We start from the raw sequence: 21,110 nt of genomic DNA on the forward strand, positions 1-21,110 counted from the left end.
GCACTGTTAGCATAAAAGTGCACTAAGGCATGAACACTGAAATATTTGATCTTTTTTTATCGTTAGAGAGAATAAAATAATATTAATAGTGGTAAAAGTTTATTACTAGATAATGAGGTTTACTACTTTATTACTATTATTATTAAATGGGCTTTGACACTTTGCTTTTAAATGACTGTTAGTTTTAAAGGACTGTTAGAAACTTAGCATGCAAAATGTCGGTGTATTTACGTCCATAATGTAAACCATGATGTAGACTTTTCTAAATCTATTTACATTCATAACTAAGCATGTGTATTTTAATGTCATATGTCATTAAATGAATTGTTAATACACAAGTCACCCAGAAGAGGATGCGTTCCCTTTCGAATTTAGTTCTTCTCCTCACACCATCTCAGGGAGTTTCCTTACCACTCCTTGCTCATTATTGTAAGGGATAAACTTCTATGGACCCATTTATAAATCTGAAGGTTATATTCATAATTATTTTATTATGTAAAGCTGATTTGGCACATTGTCCAAAGGTCCATTAAGGTCCATTGCTGTACAAATAAAATTGAAGTGAATTGAATTAAAATAAAAGCCCATTTTATAGCTCTTAAATATTTTCTATAGCGCTTTTCACAACAGACATTGTCTCAAAGCAGCTTTACAGAATTTAACAGCTAAGGTGAATGGTGTGTATTTATCTCTGATGAGCAGTCATGGTGAATGTGGCAAGGAAAAACTTCCTTAGATGTTGAGGAAGAAACCTTGAGAGGAACCAGACTCAAAAGGGGAACCCATCCTCATTTGTGTGACATCAAGAGTGTGATTATAAATCATAAATCATAAATTTAACAATACAGAACACTGGAATGTAAGATCATGAGTAATGTTCTTTCTACAGTCTTTTACAGTCATTTGTGGTTATAAAACTAGGAAGACTAAACAACTCATAAAATAGCTCAACATTTGTGATCATCACAGATCCAACACTAGCTTCTCCATGCCAGAACCTTCAAACACTCAAGGAGGTCTAATGTCAAAACTCCACACGAAGTGGGATCCAATTGGCTCTGTACTGGTACAATTGGCAATTGGCACTAGATGGTTCGGGATGTTTGCGGAGTCAACATCTACTTCTTTAAAGGTCCACAATCTTCATTAGTGGGACGTGACTGGGGCTGGAGCAACCTCAGGATGCCTCAGGATGGGGAGAGAAGGAGAAGCAGTGGAGAGGAATTAGCGTAGCTGCTGTTCATGATATTAACAAGCACAAGTTGATAATGTGCATGTGATCAGATGTACTGGAGCACAAGGTTATGATATGTGATGTGTGTTATGTGTAGGCCTTGCTAAAAAGATAAGTTTTTAGTCTGCACTTAAACTGGAAGTGTGTGTCTGAATCTCGAACACTGTCAGGAAGACTTTAATATAGCAAATCTCTGGTTTGTTTAGAATGACTGCTGAGCTGAGACTGTTTGGGAAAACCGATTGATTCCATTTCGGTCAATCCCCAACCTGGTAACAATAGCGGGTGAGGTGTGGAAACTCTGTGAGAAAGATGTCAGTCTCCACACACCAGCATACCAAGGGGCAATTTAGCATATCCAATTCATTTGTCCTTTTTATTGGGGAAAAACTCCCACAAGGATATGATTGAACAGAGCATCTACCTGCTGCACTGCCAAGTCCAAACAAGAGAAAGTCAGAGTAACTATGATGTAGATGTGAATATCCTTGGATTAAACATAGTTAACCCTTACACAGCCTGTCAATATGAGTCATCTGTAAATCAATTCGTATGGCCTACATACAGTCTTTTACCAACAAAAGCAAAAGAAATAATGGTTTTACTAAGGTTCAGGCTTCACATCGTATGAGACCAGAAAACAGAACAAGTTTCACACAGAGATGAGAACAGAAACAGAGAACAGGATTTCCATTTTGCATAAAAAGCTTATTGTATGTGATTTCTATTTTAGACTATTTCTATTAATTGTTCCTTTGTACCCCACCACAATGAATTTGAAATGAAGCAAATCAAGGTGTGATTAAAGTGTAGACTTTCAGCTTCTATCCAGAAATAGAACCTTAGTAATAAGGAATTACATAGTGCCACCATTTCACAGAATCGAAAGGACTTGGACAAAATAACAAATTTTACATGCAAAAAAAGTTTGGACTTAAGATTTTTTTTTTAATGAATGCTAATATGTTTGTCAAATATTTCATCCTATGAAGAATACAGATTAATGGAATAAATCACAGTATTAAAAAAAAATTTCTCTACTACTACTGTTAGTTTTGTCAGTCATATATATATATATATATATATATATATATATATATATATATATATATATATATATATATATATATATATATATATATATATATATATATATATATATATATTTGTTTTTTTTTTTGTTTTTTTTGGTTGTTTGTTTTTATGTGTTTCTTGGATGTAAATCCTGTCAATCAGTGCCTGAATTCCACCATGGTCATCACAAAATAGGTTTCTTCCATAGAGATGCCATTACTAACCCTAACCTTAACCCAGGTGCCATCAGTTGCTGCTTTTTTGGCTTTAGTAAATGAACAGTATGCTCATTTGGAATTAGGTCAGATTAAAGAACATTTCTTTCTTTGCCTTAAGAATGACTTGGATTGTTTTGTTTGCAGTATATTTTGTTATGATTGTACTGTGTTGTCAATGCTGTCATAAGTTATGCCTTCTGTGAGTGAATCAAAAATGAATAAACTCCAGTTCCACTGGAAACATAACACTGTTTCCATATCTGACATATGATGTGGTGGTGCAACACCCCCCAGAAGATTCTTCTTAAAGAACTTAATTTTTAGTCTAATCTTGCCTTTTTGTTATTAAGTCTCATTGGTGGTTTGTATATTGATCTAAACCCTGTTTACATTTATGAACTTGAATAAGAAAACAGGCCAGACCTATCTAAATAAAGTTTACTTCAATTTTTATTTGTATAGCGCTTTTAACAATGAACATTGTCTCAAAGCAGCTTTACACAGATAATGTGGTGAACAAAAATTAATATGTTCTTTATAAGTAAGTTTGTCCCTGATGAGTGAACTAGTGGCGACTGTGGCAAGAAAAAACTCCCCGAGATGGTATAAGGAAGAAACTTTGAGAGGAACCAGACTCAAGAGGGAACCCATCCTCATCTGGGTTGCACCGAAAGTGTCCATTAATTGCAGATATACAATGTTGTGGGGTACAGTGATGATGATCAGAAGCAAAATGTAGTCCTCATTCAATGTAGCAGACTGTTGACATTACTCCAGTCCAATCCATCCTCAAAGCTCCCGTTTTTACTCCGGAATTTCATGGTTTACTAAAACGTTTTAAAAATGAAAACCAAATACATTTGATGCAATTTTAGACTAAAAAAAGTTATGAATATATAATGAGGGTTTGTATAAACATGATTTAATGAACTGTTGCAATCTGCAAGACTTGTTATAATGTGAAAATAACTGATATTTCATTTAGACTTCCTTCAAATTGTTTATATGCTAAGCAACTATAAGCTTCTAACTTAGACTGATGAACTTGAGTTAAACTCCCAATTAGCTGCCACTGCTGAGCCCTCAAACAAATGCAGATCATGCGATTTCATACAAAAACTTTAGCATACATCTGTAAAAAAACTACCATACCAGAATAGTGCACAATCATAATGTGTTTTTATAGCGTGGTCTCTAGTGTGAGGAGAAGGACAGCTAAGCACAGTACAGTTCAGAGCAAAGGCATTCATTCATCAAGCTTTAGAAAGTGTTTTATTCTGATCAGTCAATGCATTTACTGGCATAATAATAATACAAAAAAAAGAAAACCACATTATGTTTACTGTGTTTAAATATTTATTAAGAGTTAGATTCTGGTACATACAGCAAAGCATATTAGCAAAAATAATCCAAACAGCATTGGTGTCAAATTTGTTTGCGTTGCACTAAAATGAAACGATTAACTTAAAAAGAGACCATAAAACCCCCTATATGAAAGTGGTATTTAATGTTATACATATTTTGTTATTGTGTATTGCACCAAACCCTTGGTCCTTTTAGGATGAGCTGGCAAAGCTGAAATATTCTCTTATATACTGGTAAATATGTTTCACATTTGCTTTATTAATAAGTCTTCTGCACAAAACTAGGTCTTCTCAAGTCCATGCTCTCTACAGCAACGTAGCTCAGAGAACCATCTAAAGTGACGGAACGCGATGGAAAAATAAGCCGTTATGACAATGCGTTTAGCCACACTGTATTCAGGAGTTACTGTAGGGTGTCTGCTCAATGTAAACAAACCCCCTAAATGCGCAACACGACAGGATATTTAAAAACAAACTCAGATTCCCATAATACAATGTGGTAAACACAGGAAGATGAGCAGTTTCAGAATATTCTGTGTAGGATAACATACTGCTTGTCTATATAGTGTGCTTATACTTTTAAATGCACAGCTCCTTGCCATTAAGTGTCATTTGAGCAAGCATTTTCAGCATTTCCGTATTGGAAGGAATCTAGATCCGTTTGGGGTGGGATTTCACCATACATTTGACAAAGTGAATTCTTGGGAGAGAGAGAAAAACAAAAGAAGAAGAAGAAGTGAAAATGGCAAACATTGAATGAAGTGTGCCAGCAAACCAGTCTGTCTATATGGGAACCTCTCATACCTAAAAGCATGTGTAATAATTTAGTACACGATTTTAAAAGAAAAACTTTGATCAGCTTCATTACTTCAGCGATATCGTTATTACTTGCCCTCCAATTTTTAGATCAGGTTCATCAGTTATTTTATGACCCGTACATCGTATGACTGTTGTACTGGGCCGACACTGCACTTTCTGCACTAATATTGTTCCATGTGTTATAACATCAACTAACTTGCTTGCCTTCTTCTCTCATGAGAACACAGTGTTATGCAAAGACTTATTCCACAACTAAAATTAGAAAATACAACAGTTTATAGAGAATGAATCCTTAAATCCTATAGAAATTTGAAAATAAGGCAACAGATGACTGTGTTGGATGGTCAGCTATTCAGTAGGCCCACCAAAGGATTACTGAATACGATCCGGTTTTCACATCTGCGGAAAAAAAAAAAATTTACAAGATTATTTCATTTCCTCTACAACAGCAAAGAATTCCCTTTTCTACCAAAACATAAGTTAGAATTTCCTGTTTCATAAATAGCACTGGCTCTCACGTGTATAGGTGTGCGATGTAGCCACTTCTCCTTGTCCCCATCAAGCTTGAGACAGGAAAATATATCACATACTCTGGGAAGACTAAGTCTGTCCTGTTAAAAACAACCAGAAGAAAGGGGAAAAATAAATAAAAACAAAAAAAGATTTGCACTACACTAAGAAAGAATTTTACAGCTTTTACAGTAAATTTTAAAACACAAAATGGAATTCTGCCCTACCTGTGCATTGGCCCTCTTGCATAGGAGCCATTTGTCCTCCTCAGTGTCCGGTTCTGCTGCGTTCTGCTGGCTGGAGATCTCTGTGTGTTTCTTTTCAGGCAGCACCCAATTTTCAGATTTCAGAGATTTGTGGAAGGGACTCTCAGAATCTTTGAACAAACTGAATTGTGAGCTCTTCTCTTCACATGTGGCTTTCTCTTCCCCCTGCTTGCATGGTGAAACCCAGCCAGATAGAGGGGACAGAAACGGAGTTTCTACTTTTTTGCCAGGTTGGAGCCATGTGTCCAGGATGGCCTGCACCTTCTGCTCCTGCTGCTGTATCATGGCTGGTTTTTTAGTGCTGTTCTTGTCCACGGGAACGCCGTTCTTGTCTCTGCCCTCTTTCTTAAGGAGCCAGGCACTCAGAGCCTCTTTCCCGCAGTTGGTTTCGCACACACACTGAGCAAAACTTGAACATTTCTCGTTGGCTTTGCAGTTATTTTCTATAGGGATAGCTTGCTGGAGCCAGACCTCCACTGGATGAGGACTATCAGACGAGGGAGTGGGAGTAGTGGGGGTAGTGGGATTAGTGGGAGTAGGAACACCTGAGGACAAGGGAGTTTTTAGGCACTTGAGCTTGCCCAGGTTTTCAATCTCCACCGCCTTAACACGTGAGGCACAGCATGATCCACAATCCGACTTTGGGAGCCATTCGCTGGGCAAGAAGGTTTCATTGAAAGGTTTGAACACTTGTTTCCACTGAGCAGCATCGGAAACAAGGCTGGTCTCCAACTTGCTGGTTTTAGGGGTGATGAGCCAGTCATCAAAAGCCTCCGTGTTATCAGTTTCCATGTCACTCTCCATTTTAATTCCCTCAACTTCCCCTTCTTCCAGGAAGTCGCTCTCCTCTATCTTCTCAATGGAGAAAGCTGAGCTGCTGGTGCTAGCGTTGCTGTTGGCTCGCTCACGTGCAGGTGACTTTTCCTTAAGGAGCCACACCTCTAGATCTTTGAGCTGACCCCAGGCCTTTTGGAAGTCAAAAGGGACAAGTGGACAATGTGCCTGGGAAAGAGGGAAAACAAAAAACTTTAAAATTTTAATTCATTTTTATCTTCTAAGTAACATTAATAGCAACTCTTGAAGCAATTATTGTAATGAGAAAACTTTAGCTGGCAAGTTTTAAAGAATACATGATTCATTAGAAACGAACATTTCACTGAGCCACTGATCCGAATTCAAATTTAGATTTCTTTAAAACTGTTTTTTAAACAACTATTACTAAAAGCACTAGAAATACACTGAACAAAAAAAGTTCAATTAATGTCAGGAAACTAGTAAAAGGACTCAAATGCATTTCTATACAGTCTCCTTTTAAAGAAGGCCAAATAACTACCCATATCCACCCGTTTCCCCTCTACCTTCATTTTGACCACGGGAACATATAGATTTTAACCTGACATATTGAGAATTATATCTAGGCACCACTAAAATATCAGTCTGTGACATTACCTGACATGTGGTGCCTTAGAGATCGATTTTAAACTGAACATGACAAAAATGAACCTGAACATGACAAGAATGAGTGGAGCCACGGTTTATCTGTTGTCTCTCGTTTGCATAGTTCTATGGCTAAAAGTCTACAGTTACAAATGTTATCCTCGAATACTGACAACATTTTAGCATAATCTTCAATAGTGGTTTTGAAATTAATTTATACATAGTCTCTTTCAAATTGCTTTTACCTGAAGTATTTATTTTTTTGTTTAATAAATCAATAAACAACTGCAGGGAAAAGTCGATCATTTCTGAACACTAACCAGTGCTTTTAAAGATTATATGAAGAACAGTCATGTAACCTACCACAAGAACTCACCTGAAGTTTCTCTCTAGGGGATAACAGCCAATCCTGGGGGTTATTACTGGACTTGTATCCAATTGGAGCACTGGTCACAGGACTGTTGGTAAGCAGCCACTCAGCAAGTGGACCTCCCCAGTTTTGATCCAGCTTCTGTAAATACAAAACCTCCAGGCTATTTACACTGTAACATGAGGAGGTGGGACAAACCACAAGTAGCTTCACAAGTCACGTTCTGCTCTTGAAACATGTAAAGAACAAACCTGTCTCTTTGCACTAATGGGGCAGTTCTGTACAAGCCAAGTTTCCTCAGCAGAGCTTGATCTTTGACTGGTTAGGCTGGAAACAGAGGTCTTCAACATCTGCTGTAGTAGGAAGAGTAATCTGTGTTATAATGCTTATCAAGCACATTCTGTTCAGGTCAGCTAGGACATGCACGGTGAAAGGCCAAAGTCAATTTCCTCAACACAAGGTTAAAAATAGCAACAGACAGCACTCTAAGCATTTACAACAGGGAACTAAAAGCCATTTTAACTTTAGAATTCCAGAAGTCATGGAAAACATGCAAAAATTAAAAACTTTCATTTTGAATCAATAAATGTGTTAATCATAAAAAATGGCCAACCTGAGTGGAAATGGTCCCAAAAGAGGTAATGGCTTGGCGCAAGGAGCGGACGTCTGCTTCAAAACTCATCTCTGGGGTTTCCTCAGGACTTAGATTCAGACCAGAAAACCTGCACAAAGCACAAAGCTTTTAAACTCCTTGCCTCTGACACAGAAGTAGAATTATTACATGGGTGTGCGTTGCCTCTTTGAATGGCAGATTAGAACTGGTGCTTAAACCACTACAGTGCTGCTATTTAACATTTTGCCTGGTAAACAATAATTTAGGAGGATGAAGCAAACATGCCACCTAAACTAAAAGCTACAAAAGAATCCAGTGAGCCGGGGCTTACTTTTCCAAACAGCTAGTGAGTTGGCTGGCAAGGTTGGTGCTGTTGGAATTTTGGAGTTGATGGATGAGGATATCAAACTGGCCACGAAGCTACAAAAAGATAAGAAAAAAAAATTTGATTAAGTTGCACTTGTTCTCTTTAAAGACCTCACACAACTAAAACAGGAAAAAAAAGAGCAAAATCCATAAAGGTTACTGTGTCTGAGTTGTACATTATTATCTACAAAATTACATATTAACTGGTTCAAAAGAATCTGTAGTGTGTTCACGTTATTCATGGACTGACCCAGTGGAGCTGCTGTAACTGCTGCTGCAGAGCTTCTGTCTTTAGGTGCTCCACCAAGTCGATCTGCTCGAGCAGCCAAACCTCCCGTGTGCGCAGAGTCTCCAAGTGCCTGCTGATACAGCTGTGCAGCTGAGACTTCACCTGAACACAAACAGTGGTTCAGAGGAATTTAGAGAAGCAAAGTAATAAAATAATAATAAAAAAAAAGGTAGTCATACACAGCAGCAAAGAGAGTGTTTGATTGCAATCTCTCACAAACCATGTTTTCTTTTCTCTGTGGTAAAATACTTTTCTTTTTTGCATACAACCCCAATGTGTCCAGCACTTCCATTAAACATTTTTGCATTAATTATAATATAGAAACTTCCATTACAGAAATACCTAGCTTATCTTCAAATCCAGATGAAAAAATGTTTATGAAGAATCTTGACAAGTCTTAACCAATCCACAATGTCAAGAATTTGCTGTAGGAGTGTACTGGTCAAAAGCAACAAGGAATATGAAGCTCAAGATTCGCATACATCCTATTTATACGAAGAGGCTCAATGATTGTCCATGGCTGTCATGTTAACCCGGTAACCGCATGCTGTAAATAAATCTCTCAGGCTTAGAATTGGCCATAAGAAATAGCAATTATTAACCAATACCATGCCACTAGAGTATTGTAATGTCATCCTAACACACAACACTTTTACCACATGATACAGCATGCACAAGGGTGTGGGGGAACTAGTGGTTATCACGTCATTTGCTGTGCGCTTCAGATAAAAATGCCCCCTTTCTCTGGCTGCATCACAAAAGGATTAGGCAAAGTGCCTGGATAAATCTCTTAAACAACAGTGTTTACAGCACAAAGCACAAGATACTGAGCAGTCAGTGATGAGTTATGCTTGACACACACATGAAAAACACACTGCAACTTCAGATCAAAAATCAAAACAGACAATGTGCAACAAAAAAAATAAAAACAGTGAAGAAGGAGTGGTTGAAAGAATGAGCATAATAGAAGGCCTTTTAGTGCACATACAGCAGGGGATTTAAGACGAGCTTAAAAACCTCACCTCTCTAGAGTTATCCCTGAGCTGGGCCTCAGCTTTAATCACTCCAGATATGGCCTCTTCCAGCTGCGCCCGGGACTGAACACACTGCCGCAGAGCCGCCGTCTCTCGCTCTCCAGGGGGTGACATGCTACACACACACACACACACACACACACACACACACACACACACACACAAAAAAAAAACCCTCCATTATTCGCATTCAGTTTTACCTGTTTGCATAATGTTACATTTGCAAGTGGGAAGATCATATTTTTAGCAATGCAAACGGCATTAAAAAGGGAAGCAAAGTTTCACTTTCTGGTCTTTCTAATGAAAGCATGCTCAATTTTTGTTGGAAAAAGGAACCGGTTTGTGACAGCTGGACAAAAAAAAAAAAAAAAAAAGTGCCAATTTCTGACCCTGAACAAGAAAATACTTTCAACAAAGATATAAATCTGTTGTGTCTTTTCACAACATACTATTATACACTTGCATTGTTCTGTGATAAACTGAAGGAAAAACATGACCACAACATTCAACGTAGACTTCAATTCACAGTAGAGTTGATACGGAAATATTGTGATTTTTAAAGCTTCAAAAGATCAAAGACAAATTTATATTCACCACCCAGCAATTTTATTTGCTTTACTGTTTTTTTTTTTATGTTTTTCCTCGTGCTGTTGTGTTCAATTAACAAAAATCTTCATTGTTTTTTTTGTTTGTTTGTTTTTTTTTAACTGCAGGAAGATGATCAGATTCTGTCTTTTGTACTGTATGTTTTTTTTTTCATATTATATTATTGATGCCTACAGAACACATGCACAAATAGGGGTTGTTATTGCACTCCCTCATGTGCGAAAAGAAAAAGGTCAAGATCAAGGAGACGAAGCGAAAACCTAAATAGGATAAGAATGAACAAATTCACAAATATAAGGCCATTATATTGTTTTGACTCTGTGTTATTACAATAGCAATATCACAACTGCTACAAAAAGAGACAAAACATTTTATTCCCTTTAAAATCACAATTATTATTAATAATAATAATAACGACAATTTAATTTTAATATAAAGACTGGTGAGAGTAATGACGGAAATGTGTAATTACAGATAAATTCCTAACAAAGCGAAATAAAAGGTTCTTCCGTGAAAAGGCCCAACGCGGGGTGTGTGTGTGTGTGTGTGTGTGTGTGTGTCCTGCCGTCTGAAGATCATTAATGATTCATACCTTGTCTGCTAAATCAGCTCACTGACACACACCCGGAACTCTTCAGAGATGTTTAGTCTCTAATAATCCCTAAAACACGGCTCTAATCATCTACCGTCAAGATTTATACCGTCGCCGGCCCTCAAAGTTTCCCCTCGTTCGTTCCTACATCCGATGACCCGCCCCCTGGTCGCGGATTGGCCTGTGGGCTGAAGTTATTAAAAATTACAGCCAACCACAGCGCGCACACGGACGTCTGTCGCAACAGGAGGCGGGTGGACCGGTTTATCTCGCGCGGACAGCCGCTACGTCAGCACCCGCGCGAGGCGGCCGCCACCAGCGTTCTTCCATTTCGCACGTACACCCGCGAGTTGCCAAGTTTGCATTTTTTAAACCAAAATCCAGCCAGCATTTAAACACACGCATTAGCCTAATTATATATTAAAACACACTTTTCGTAACCAGCTGCGTACTTTATTGACCGGTGTATCAGATGAGTAATTTCCAGAGTTCACTCGAGTCATTTTATTTATGGCAGCTTCTTTATAAACAACACGAGACTAATTTAATACTACAGGGACCAAACGTATTACGAAAAAAATGGCAACTCTGGCAACCCGTTATTACAGGCACAGTGTAGATCCCAGGCTGAGATCTGCTGAGCTGAGCGCATGGAGACTGTCAAAAAGAGAATCACTTTCACTTGTCGTTTCCCGCACTTATTGAAGACGTGTGCAACATTCCTCTGTGGCACTTTAGTACATAATCTACCCTCAGACGCCACTCGTGGATTTTCACTCCAGTTCAACAAGACAAACAATTACATTTTGGTTGTGTAACAATTTCTCAAATCTGTAAGCGTTCCATTTATATAGCAGAACAATATTCTGAGCAACGGAGCCGTGCTTATGTATAACTGTTACTAAACAAACATGTTAGAATAAACATTTCCATTCAATTTCCCACAGATTAGTATCGCGGTGCCGTATAGCAAAACCGTGTGTGTGAATGAAAACACTGTACAACAGCGGTGTTTTAAATAAAGACCTACCTATGATCATTCCTGGTGATCGGCTTATTGGATGGCATAGATTTATTTGTTGAAAGGTTGTTGTACACGAGACAGAAGCACGAGCCGGTAATCTCCACTCGCAGCCAGGCGTGCTCTTTGACATAAAATGGTTCCGTAGCACTACAGCAGATTTTACCAACATATGCACGTTCTTGTTAAAAGAGAAACTACTGCGTCCATATTATATATCGATCGAAGTATGAAGCGCTTTTTAATATCGCCTTTTGTCTCGCGATACTATTGTTGCTTGTTCTTCCTCGGTAGTATAATAAGCGCTGGAAGACATTTTTACTGCCACCTTTTGGTCATAGACGGTACGACAGCACTTACCAGATCAAGAAACAAATATAAAAAACAAAAAATAATTTTGGACCAATTCATAGTGTGGAGAAAAATGAATGTATAATCAAATGGCTAGTTCTAGTGCAAGACATGCAGGTTCGCTGTGGCGACTCCTAATCGGGAGCAGCCGAAAGAAGAAGAAGAAGAAGAAGCCAAAGAAATGTAAAACTATATAGCAGTGGCAGGCCATGCATTTGACCCCTAGGTCTTCAGTGGTGTCCTGCCTGAATCAATCCCACTAATACCATCAGTATAACACCACAGCTATAAAAACTAATAATATAATTGAGAAACGATGTATAACAGAGCACTGCATCACAAAAGGTATCTCATCTCAATGAAGGTCATTACTAAAGCAGGAAACTCAAAACCTTTTACTGCACCCATATATATTTATGAGATATTAACCTCATAAAATGCATTTTTGTGCAATTATTACATGGATAATTTTTTTCCTGGGAATTTGAAATGAAGGCAAATTGTTTGTTTTTGTGCAAATTTGACAGGAAATAAATGGCAAAAATATGGTTCATGAAAAAGCTTTTGAACTCTTTTAAACTGTTTTGGCCAACCTTTCCTCACAATGTCCAGCTTTTTTGTAAATGTCCTTGTAACTGCATATGTGACTAAATTAATTTCCTCTCCTTCCTCATCTTCTTGTCAAGCAATGAGGAATGAAAAGAAAAGCTATTAAATCCACACATGTATTTGCGCAAATTGCTACAGATGCAGTTTGCGAGCCCTGACTTGTGCGCTCTCTGACCATCCAAAGAACACGAAAATGCCAACATTACTGTACGCCTGCTAGATGGCCCCAGAGTGGCCAACTCACACTTTAATTGGTTAAAGTAACAGCTTCACTGTTATGAATTTGAAACTAAAGGTGCTCGCAGTTCTGATTCTGAAGGCTCAATGCAGATTTTGACGCTAGCAACATGTGATGTAAAGGCTGAAAAACGATTGGATAGAAACAGGATGATAAACGGACACTACAGGAAGCAGCACCAGCAAAAGAAATGCTATGAAATGAAGAGAAAATGCAATCAGTAATAACTGAATATATGTTCATAGGGAAAAGTCTTAGTAGACTGATAGAGTTCAGGCCAGCAGACTTCACCACTACCTTATGTTTATAGCTGAAGCTCATAGTTGTTTTACTGACACCTGGCGGTATCTACACGACACTGCACTCAGTGGTTTGACTCACTGACGGAGCACAAATGTGTTCAATTCTACATTGATTACTGGGAATAATATTATAGTTTGTGTGGATACAACATGTTTACCAAATATCTCCATTTTCCCCCTACGCCGCTTTTGTGGACTAAAATGTAATTGGGTTTCTATAGAAACCCAATTACATTTAAATCCCAGCACCTGCTCAGGTGTATGCATGAGATCACTCTGAGTTACTGTGGGTGTCAAGGCTGCTGTGTCTTTACATGTTGCATTAGAAAGTTCTTCTATTACCATTGTGCATTTTCTAAAAAAACTCTAACCAGCCCATCTATAACCAACAATCATGCCATGGTTAAATAATAGACTTTCCTCATTCTGATTTATTTTTGGGAACACCAACTAAGTATTTTAAAATCCCTATGCTGGCCGATAAGGCCCTACATGGTATAAAAACTTATTATTTTTCACAACTTTTAACTGTCTACATTTCAAGGTGTCATCTCTGCTCCTGTTTATTCTGGACTATGTTGCTCCGACCTGTTTATTTAGTTTATTGGGGTTTTTCTTAATGTGCAACAAAACTTTGGAATTCTTTCCCCATTGAGATTAAAATATAAAAAAAACATAATATATAAATTACCTTCTGCTTGAGGATGCATCACAGATCAAGGCAGTTGTCATCTTCGCAGGGTGTTTTGAGTCATTATCATGTTGGAAAAATGCCAACTTCTTAGTGTACTTGCTCATCAGCTTTTGCACATTTTTCACTGCCATCTTTATATTTATGTATTTGTAGAACTTCAACAGTAACTAGATAGATAGATAGATAGATAGATAGATAGATAGATAGATAGATAGATAGATAGATAGATAGATAGATAATGATAGTGATAATTAGATGGATGGATGGATGGATGGATGGATGTGAGATAAATGCCTGGAACTGACTGAGGGAAGCCTTTGATCATACCGGACCCTTTATCCGTGTGGACATTGTCGGTCACGTGACCGTGGTATTTGACGCTTAGGGCTCAGACTGAAGCCTCTCCCCCTCCTTCTGCTTCCTGGTTCACCGCTGTGATGTGGAATGTTGCTGAATGTTTCCTTTCAGGAGCGACCGTCCAAACAGCGCATTTAACTACTTAACAATATCATGAGCGTTCGTGCTCGTGTGTAGTTACACCGCCGTCACACAGCTGAGAAACTTTGTGTTATAGTTGTCGTTTCCACCACGAGCTAAAATGTCGGCGTCGGAAGGAGCCAAAAACACGAACGCGGAACCGTGGGGAGGTTTTGATGACAACATTATGATTCAGGTAAACTAGCCGACTAGCTCTTTCGTTATATAAAGCGTCCTGTGGTGATAGACTCTCATCGCTGGTTTTTATAACTTGACTTGAATGTGGAGGTATTTTCAGAAATGCGGTCTCGTGTTTTTAAAACACTGTGATTATCCTTCAAACACTTCCGAGTCTCAAATGGCCTTCTGCTCCCTATATACATGCACTACCTGGGGCAGGACAGGAGTCTACTTTGTCCAACAGAAAGGCATCTGAGATTTGGAAATGTAGTTTGACGAGGTTTATGCTATTGAATTTTGGTCATTGGTCACATCACAGATTGTTAGAAAGTCTACTTTATTCTCAAACATATCAGTTTAATTGTTTTTTTGAAAGCAACAATCACAACCTGTGCAGCCTTGAGATTAGTACAAATAGCCTAATTTTCATGATAATAAATGATTGCTTTACATTTTCCAAAGAGACCAAGAAGTGCAGAAGTTGTTAAATACAGGCTGTTTCGAGGATCACTCATTGGATGTGATTCCCAAATCGCCTGAATCTAATGGTGTCCCAGAAATGTGCATTGCAACTGTAGTACCTGTTTTTCACCTTGATATTCAGCTGAGTTTCTGTTTGTCTTCGATGTTTGTTTTCTTTTCAGGGCAGTGGCTCGGCAGTTATAGACATGGAGAACATGGACGACACCTCTGGCTCCAGCTTTGAGGACATGGGGGAGATGCACCAGCGTATGAAGGAGGAGGAAGAGGTGGCAGCCGAGGCAGCAGCAACCGAGGACGACGGCGGAGAGGATGGAGAGTTCCTCGGCATGAAAGGCCTCAAAGGCCAGTTAGGAAGACAAGTCGCTGATGAGGTCAGCAATCGTGCAGCAGGACGGTTTAATTGGTCTGCTGTCCTCTTCCTCCTACACATGTGGTTCAGATCATATATTTATATATATATATATATATATATATATATATATATATATATATATATATATTGTGTGTGTGTGTGTGTGTGTGTGATTTTTATGATTGCAGTGCAATTTTAACCTGTTATTTATTTAACCTTCAATCAGAAATGTACACTATATGGACAAGTCTTTGGACAGATGGTAATGCGATTGTGTTTTATGTACGTCCCATTCCACATTTAAGTCTCCATTTGCTGTTATAATAACCTCCACTTTTCTGGGAAGGTGTTTTACTAGATTTTGAAGTTTGTTTGTGGAGATTTGTGCTCATTCAGCTACAAGGGCTTTATTAAAGTCAGGTAATGAGGTAGAGTGAGGAGACCTGAGGTGCAGTCATTGTTCCAATTCAGTCTATGAAGTCAGCTTCCACTCCACCCCATGTAAAGCATATCTTCATGGAAATGGATTTGTGTGTCTTTGGGCAAAAAATACATATGGCTGGAAAAATAATAGGTGTCCCAACCAATACTTTTGTCCATATACTGTATTACTCCATTTCAACCTATAATCTTTTTTTTGTTCTATTTTGATCATGGCAACAGTTTGCTGCTAAGTCACAGGCATGATATTAACTGGGTAAAGTTTTTCTTTTTTTATATTATTTATTTTATTTTTGAGTTCAAATCCCAGCCACACCAAGTGCCACTCCTGGGCCTCTGAGCAAAAAAAGCCCTTAACCCCATACCTGCTCAGTTTTATGAATAAGATAAATGTAAGTCACTCTGCATAAGGGCGTTTGTAAAAATGTTCTTTTCTCATGCGTATGGAGACTTTTTGAACCCCCTGGATTTTTACTCACAATTCAGCTTTCATCTTAACTCATTTTTCTAGTCTAAAAGCAGTGTCGTAAATGTGATATTTCATGAATTCATACAGGTATGGAAAGCGGGAAAACGACAGGCCTCGAAAGCCTTTAACCTGTATGCTAACATCGACATCCTCCGACCTTACTTTGACGTCGAGCCCATTCAAGTGAGGAACAGGTAAGAACTAAAACAGGTTCACATGTGTAATGTGGCAGTGAATAGGCACTTTCCACTGACACTTGTACAATTCACTTCTACACAGATTACTTGAGTCCATGATTCCACTCAAAATGATCAATTTTCCACAGGTAAGCTTTTTCATTTCTGGTTTACAGAATATTGTTTTCTGAATCGCTTTGTGCTTTAAAACATCATTTTATTAGAAAGAAAGAAAACAAGCTGTTTAATTGTATATAAAGTGAAGGCTTTAGAGAGATCTGCAGAAATGTGTATTCTTCAAACTAATAGAAAATTGCTGGGGAGTTGTATGGACCAATGATGCTGGTGTTCACTATGGTGGCCATCCTGCTTCACGGCATGAAGACTTCTGGAACTGTTATTGTAAGCAGAACTCTATACACCTGTCACCCAGTTATAATTGAATGTAACCCTGGTTCATGCATGGAGTGCATTCTGCAAGGAATAATCTGATGTTTACTGAAACAGAGAGAGGGCACACTGATGGGAACTGCCATTGGGACATGTTTTGGCTATTGGCTTGGAACATCCTCCTTTGTCTATTTCGTGGCTTACCTTTGCAATTCTCAGATCACCATGCTCCAGATGTTGTCTTTACTAGTAAGTTAATCCGTCACTACCGGCTCGCTCATTAGGGGACAATCTTACAATTATAAGGAACAAACCGCTGCATTTATATTTATTACTGCTTATCCGTGTAAAACTGCTTTAAGACAAAGTCTATTTTAAAAAGTGTCCTACGAATAAAAATGAAATTGAATTGAAAATCATTCATTTTAGAATGAGTTTTAATTTATGACTGAACGTATTGATGGCCCACCGCGTGTGTGTGTATGATGCTTTAAAACTGTGTTTTGCAGGGGTATGGTCTCTTTGGCCACTGCGTGGTCCTTTTCATCACCTACAATGTCCACTTTCACTCCCTGTTCTATATTCTGTGGCTGGTAATAGGCGGACTTTCCACTCTTCGAATGGTAATGACACATTAATTGGATTTCCTTATTAGATGCAGAAGCAACACAAATGATTTATTTTACAAAGGAGCTTCAAATGAAGTGAAAGGTGTAACAAGGCCATGTCAGCTAGATGTCAAAACATATATTTGTTAAAGTGCAGTGGTGTTAAAAAGGCCACTGAAATGTTAATATAGTAGCATATATATGTAAAAATTTCTAGGGTCATCAAAATTGGTTGTATTTAATAAAAAAATCGATACCACAGTATTTTAATCATTTATTCATTGTTCATTGCAACACAACTTGTTTTTATTAAATATCAAACACTTAATTTTGATTTGGTGTAAATAGCAATAAGGTCTATGGCATTTGGATTATATCGTACATCCACTATAAGAAGTCTGAGTGAGTTCGATCCTGTTTCTCTCCTGTCTCCCACCCGTGTGTGTTCTCTCAGGTGGCTGTGCTGATTTCTCGCACTGTGGGCAAAACGTCTCGGCTCATTTTGTGCGGCACACTAGCAGCACTCCACATGCTTTTCCTGCTCTACCTGCATTTTGCCTACCACAAGATTGTTGAAGGTAATAAATGAAGTGTGAATATCAAATAATGATTAAATATTTGATCCCTAATTGCACGTGGAACAATTCTATTGAGTACTCACTAGATTCAGTGTACATCAAACTGTTTTCAGTCACTATTCAGCTGTCATTTGATCTCATTTACACTTAACTGAGGATACGGAATGCTTCTTGTGCTATTATTTATAAAAAAAAAAAATAAAAAAAAAAAATGTAAGAAGGGAGCAAAAGCTCCCAGTGGGCAACCAAATAATGAATCCATTGTCTCTTGCGAATATCAAGACATTATTATTATCTTGCTGTTATAATAGAGTTCTTGTCTGGTCTATTCTTGAGTCTACTTTTAAACACACTACTTCCAAAATGTCTAATTAGGTCACATAAAACCAAAAAAATAGTTGTGATTTGATTGTTTTTCAGTTTATGTATGTGTACCAATTTTTACACATGTGTATGCTGTGTTTTCAGTAATATAGAGATTTTATTATTTTAAATTATGGGATAAACTGTTATTAACCATAAATAAATAAATTTTAGCTGGTTAATGAGAATATCGTTGTTGTCAATGCAGTCATTTATTATACAGTATAGATGTATTTTACTATTGTTATTCTTCAACAATAAAAAATTAATTAGAATTGTATGTATGTGTGTGTTTATGTGTGTTTATGTGTGTGTGTGTATGTGTGTGTGTGTGTGTATATATATATATATATATATATATATATATATATATATATATATATATATATATATATATATATATAATTAATAAAGCACTCTTCTTCTTCTTTTTTTTTTCCTGAAGGTATCCTGGACACCCTAGAAGGCCCCAATGTTCCCCCCATTCAGAGAGTGGCCAGAGATATCCCGAATGTGGCCAGTGTTGTCGCTAATTCCACAGTGAGATCTATGGCTGTAGTCATACAATCACAGTAATCACTTATTCTGATGTTTTTTCTTTGGAATGGAAAACGGAAAACTGGTTTAGGTGCAACTAAACTGGGAACGGACGAGTAGCAAATTGAGTTCACACCTAGCACTTCAGCTAGACATCAATCAGTTAGATAAACATAAGATATGGTCAATATGGTGGTTTGCCGAACCATTTCTAATCTTCACTGCACATGCGTCTTAACTGTAACAGTTTCCTGAGAGCAGGAAAATTTGCTCCAAGTTGCTTTGATTGGCATTGGACATAGAATTTGTATAAAAAAAATCAACACTAAAGATGCATTCATGTAGATAAAGTGCCATTACCTTTGACTTTTCTGACTGATGCATCACACATTTATTTAAAGACTTGGGCTTTTAAACACAGTGAATTGTATTTGATCTCTAATTTGCCAGTTTTATAATCACCATCTCATCCTGTGTAATTCCTGACATTTTCTGCTAACTGGGAATTTCTGAGGAAGACCTTCAAAATAAGAGACTCTACTATTGCATACATAATTCTTGTTAGGATGACGTTTTTCTTTTCTTTTTTTATTAAGATTATAATAACGCTATTGAGAAATTATACATATGCAATTGTACCTGAAAATGCACACTTTTCATTTCTGGCTGATAAACCTGGTCTCATTTATTTGAAAAGAATAGGCGTGTGGTTGGGGAGACATCTTTCAGTGAATTCTAAATTCACCATTAATTATCTTATACATAAACCTGTATATACTGCAGATTTACAGGAGTTCCACTGAAAAATCTGTAAAACTAGCTGTGCTTTTTTTGTACTTTATTTTGTGAAAGAAAATGTTTATTGATCTAAAAAGTTTTTACATGCTGTTTAAGTTCAATTCCTTTTTCCAAAATACCAACTTTGATTTGATACTAAAAAAATGTAACATGAGGAATAAGATTTTTTTTTTCTCAAGCAGAAACATATACAGTCAATTTCCATATTGTACTTTCTACTTTGGGCAGAAATTAATTTAGTATAAGCAGTTTCTTGATGCATATATGCATTGTATTTATGAATTCCTTTGTGTAATGTTTTAAAATCGGTTTTATTTGAACAGTTGTACTCCTCCTTAGATTATGTGGGAGGAACTGTGGGTGTGAGATCCTGAATATCAATATGTGCTCATTATTTTGTCTTCAATGTGGACTTTGTATTTATAGGGTTGTTGTACAGAGAAAACTTAGAATAAAAGTAATGTATTAAAACAGGATTAAGTTCTTTTATGTTAAGAAATCATAAACGTTTTCATAAACTGTACATGATGCAGTGCATTAATGTTTTATATTCATGTTTACAATTCAGTGATTGATAATATGCATTACTTTTCTTATACAAAAGTCATGCAGAACTGGTTATATTTTAGATTGTTGGAAGACTAAGAGAAGTTTGGAATGACCTCTAACCTGGTGGTGTTTGAGTCTGAGTTGTTGAGGTTGTATAATGAAGCTTTTCTGTATTCAGCACTGAGAAGTCCTTGCCAAATACCACCTGTTTTTGTGACCAGCATCTAGGCTCAAATTTCACCAAACTCTATAGGGGAGATGTGGCTTTGCAACCAGATCTATTCATGGTCCAAATGGTTAAACAATCAGCCATTACGGTTTGAAGAAATGACATGATCCGTAATAAAGAAACCCTCATAAGGAAAATAAAATTGAATAGGTCATCATTGGGATGTCTGATTACTGGTCAAATCAAGATGTTTTTATTTTATTTTATTTATTTATTTTTAAGAACGATAGGGTCACTGGGTATAGGAGGTATTTTTATTATTATTTATTTATTGTATTTTTTTTTTTTTTATGAGGACATGGTAGCACAGGTAGGAAGCAATGAAGCACAATTACTTGGATTATTGGCCACACTATACACAGATCAGGCATAACATAACGACCACCTGCCTAATATTGTGTTGGTCCCCTTTTGCTGCCAAAACAGTCGTGACCCGTTGAGCATGAACAACTTTAGCAATTTGAGCTTCAGTA

General features: G+C 37.4%; 2 protein-coding genes across 5 annotated transcripts; one reads left to right on the forward strand and one right to left on the reverse strand.

Moving 5' to 3' along the window:
• Positions 1-3,864: 3,864 nt before the first annotated feature.
• ncoa4 (nuclear receptor coactivator 4) lies at positions 3,865-14,154 on the reverse strand. Of its 4 annotated transcripts, none has more exons than XM_046876358.1 (10): positions 14,005-14,154; positions 9,583-9,709; positions 8,522-8,662; positions 8,237-8,325; positions 7,906-8,014; positions 7,544-7,642; positions 7,299-7,433; positions 5,447-6,487; positions 5,228-5,320; positions 3,865-5,108 (listed from the first exon to the last, which is right to left on the reverse strand). In XM_046876358.1, exons 1-10 carry the CDS (start codon positions 14,136-14,138, stop codon positions 5,103-5,105), a joined length of 1,974 nt encoding a protein of 657 aa, XP_046732314.1. In that variant the 5' UTR covers positions 14,139-14,154; the 3' UTR covers positions 3,865-5,102. The 4 variants fall into 4 exon arrangements, with proteins under 4 accessions (XP_046732314.1, XP_046732305.1, XP_046732324.1 ...); XM_046876349.1 differs by having other exon boundaries at positions 7,544-7,645; positions 14,005-14,153; XM_046876368.1 differs by lacking the exon at positions 14,005-14,154 and adding an exon at positions 11,823-12,071 and having other exon boundaries at positions 7,544-7,645.
• A 219-nt stretch (positions 14,155-14,373) lies between these two features.
• Positions 14,374-20,330, forward strand: yipf3 (Yip1 domain family, member 3). Its single transcript, XM_046875943.1, has 9 exons — positions 14,374-14,680; positions 15,309-15,518; positions 16,497-16,603; positions 16,689-16,734; positions 16,895-16,987; positions 17,093-17,224; positions 17,485-17,598; positions 18,038-18,161; positions 18,970-20,330. Exons 1-9 carry the CDS (start codon positions 14,606-14,608, stop codon positions 19,098-19,100), a joined length of 1,032 nt encoding a protein of 343 aa, XP_046731899.1. The 5' UTR covers positions 14,374-14,605; the 3' UTR covers positions 19,101-20,330.
• Positions 20,331-21,110: the final 780 nt, after the last annotated feature.

Source organism: Silurus meridionalis, chromosome 2 (genome assembly GCF_014805685.1).
Source record: "Silurus meridionalis isolate SWU-2019-XX chromosome 2, ASM1480568v1, whole genome shotgun sequence".
Classification (NCBI taxonomy): Eukaryota; Metazoa; Chordata; class Actinopteri; order Siluriformes; family Siluridae; genus Silurus; species Silurus meridionalis.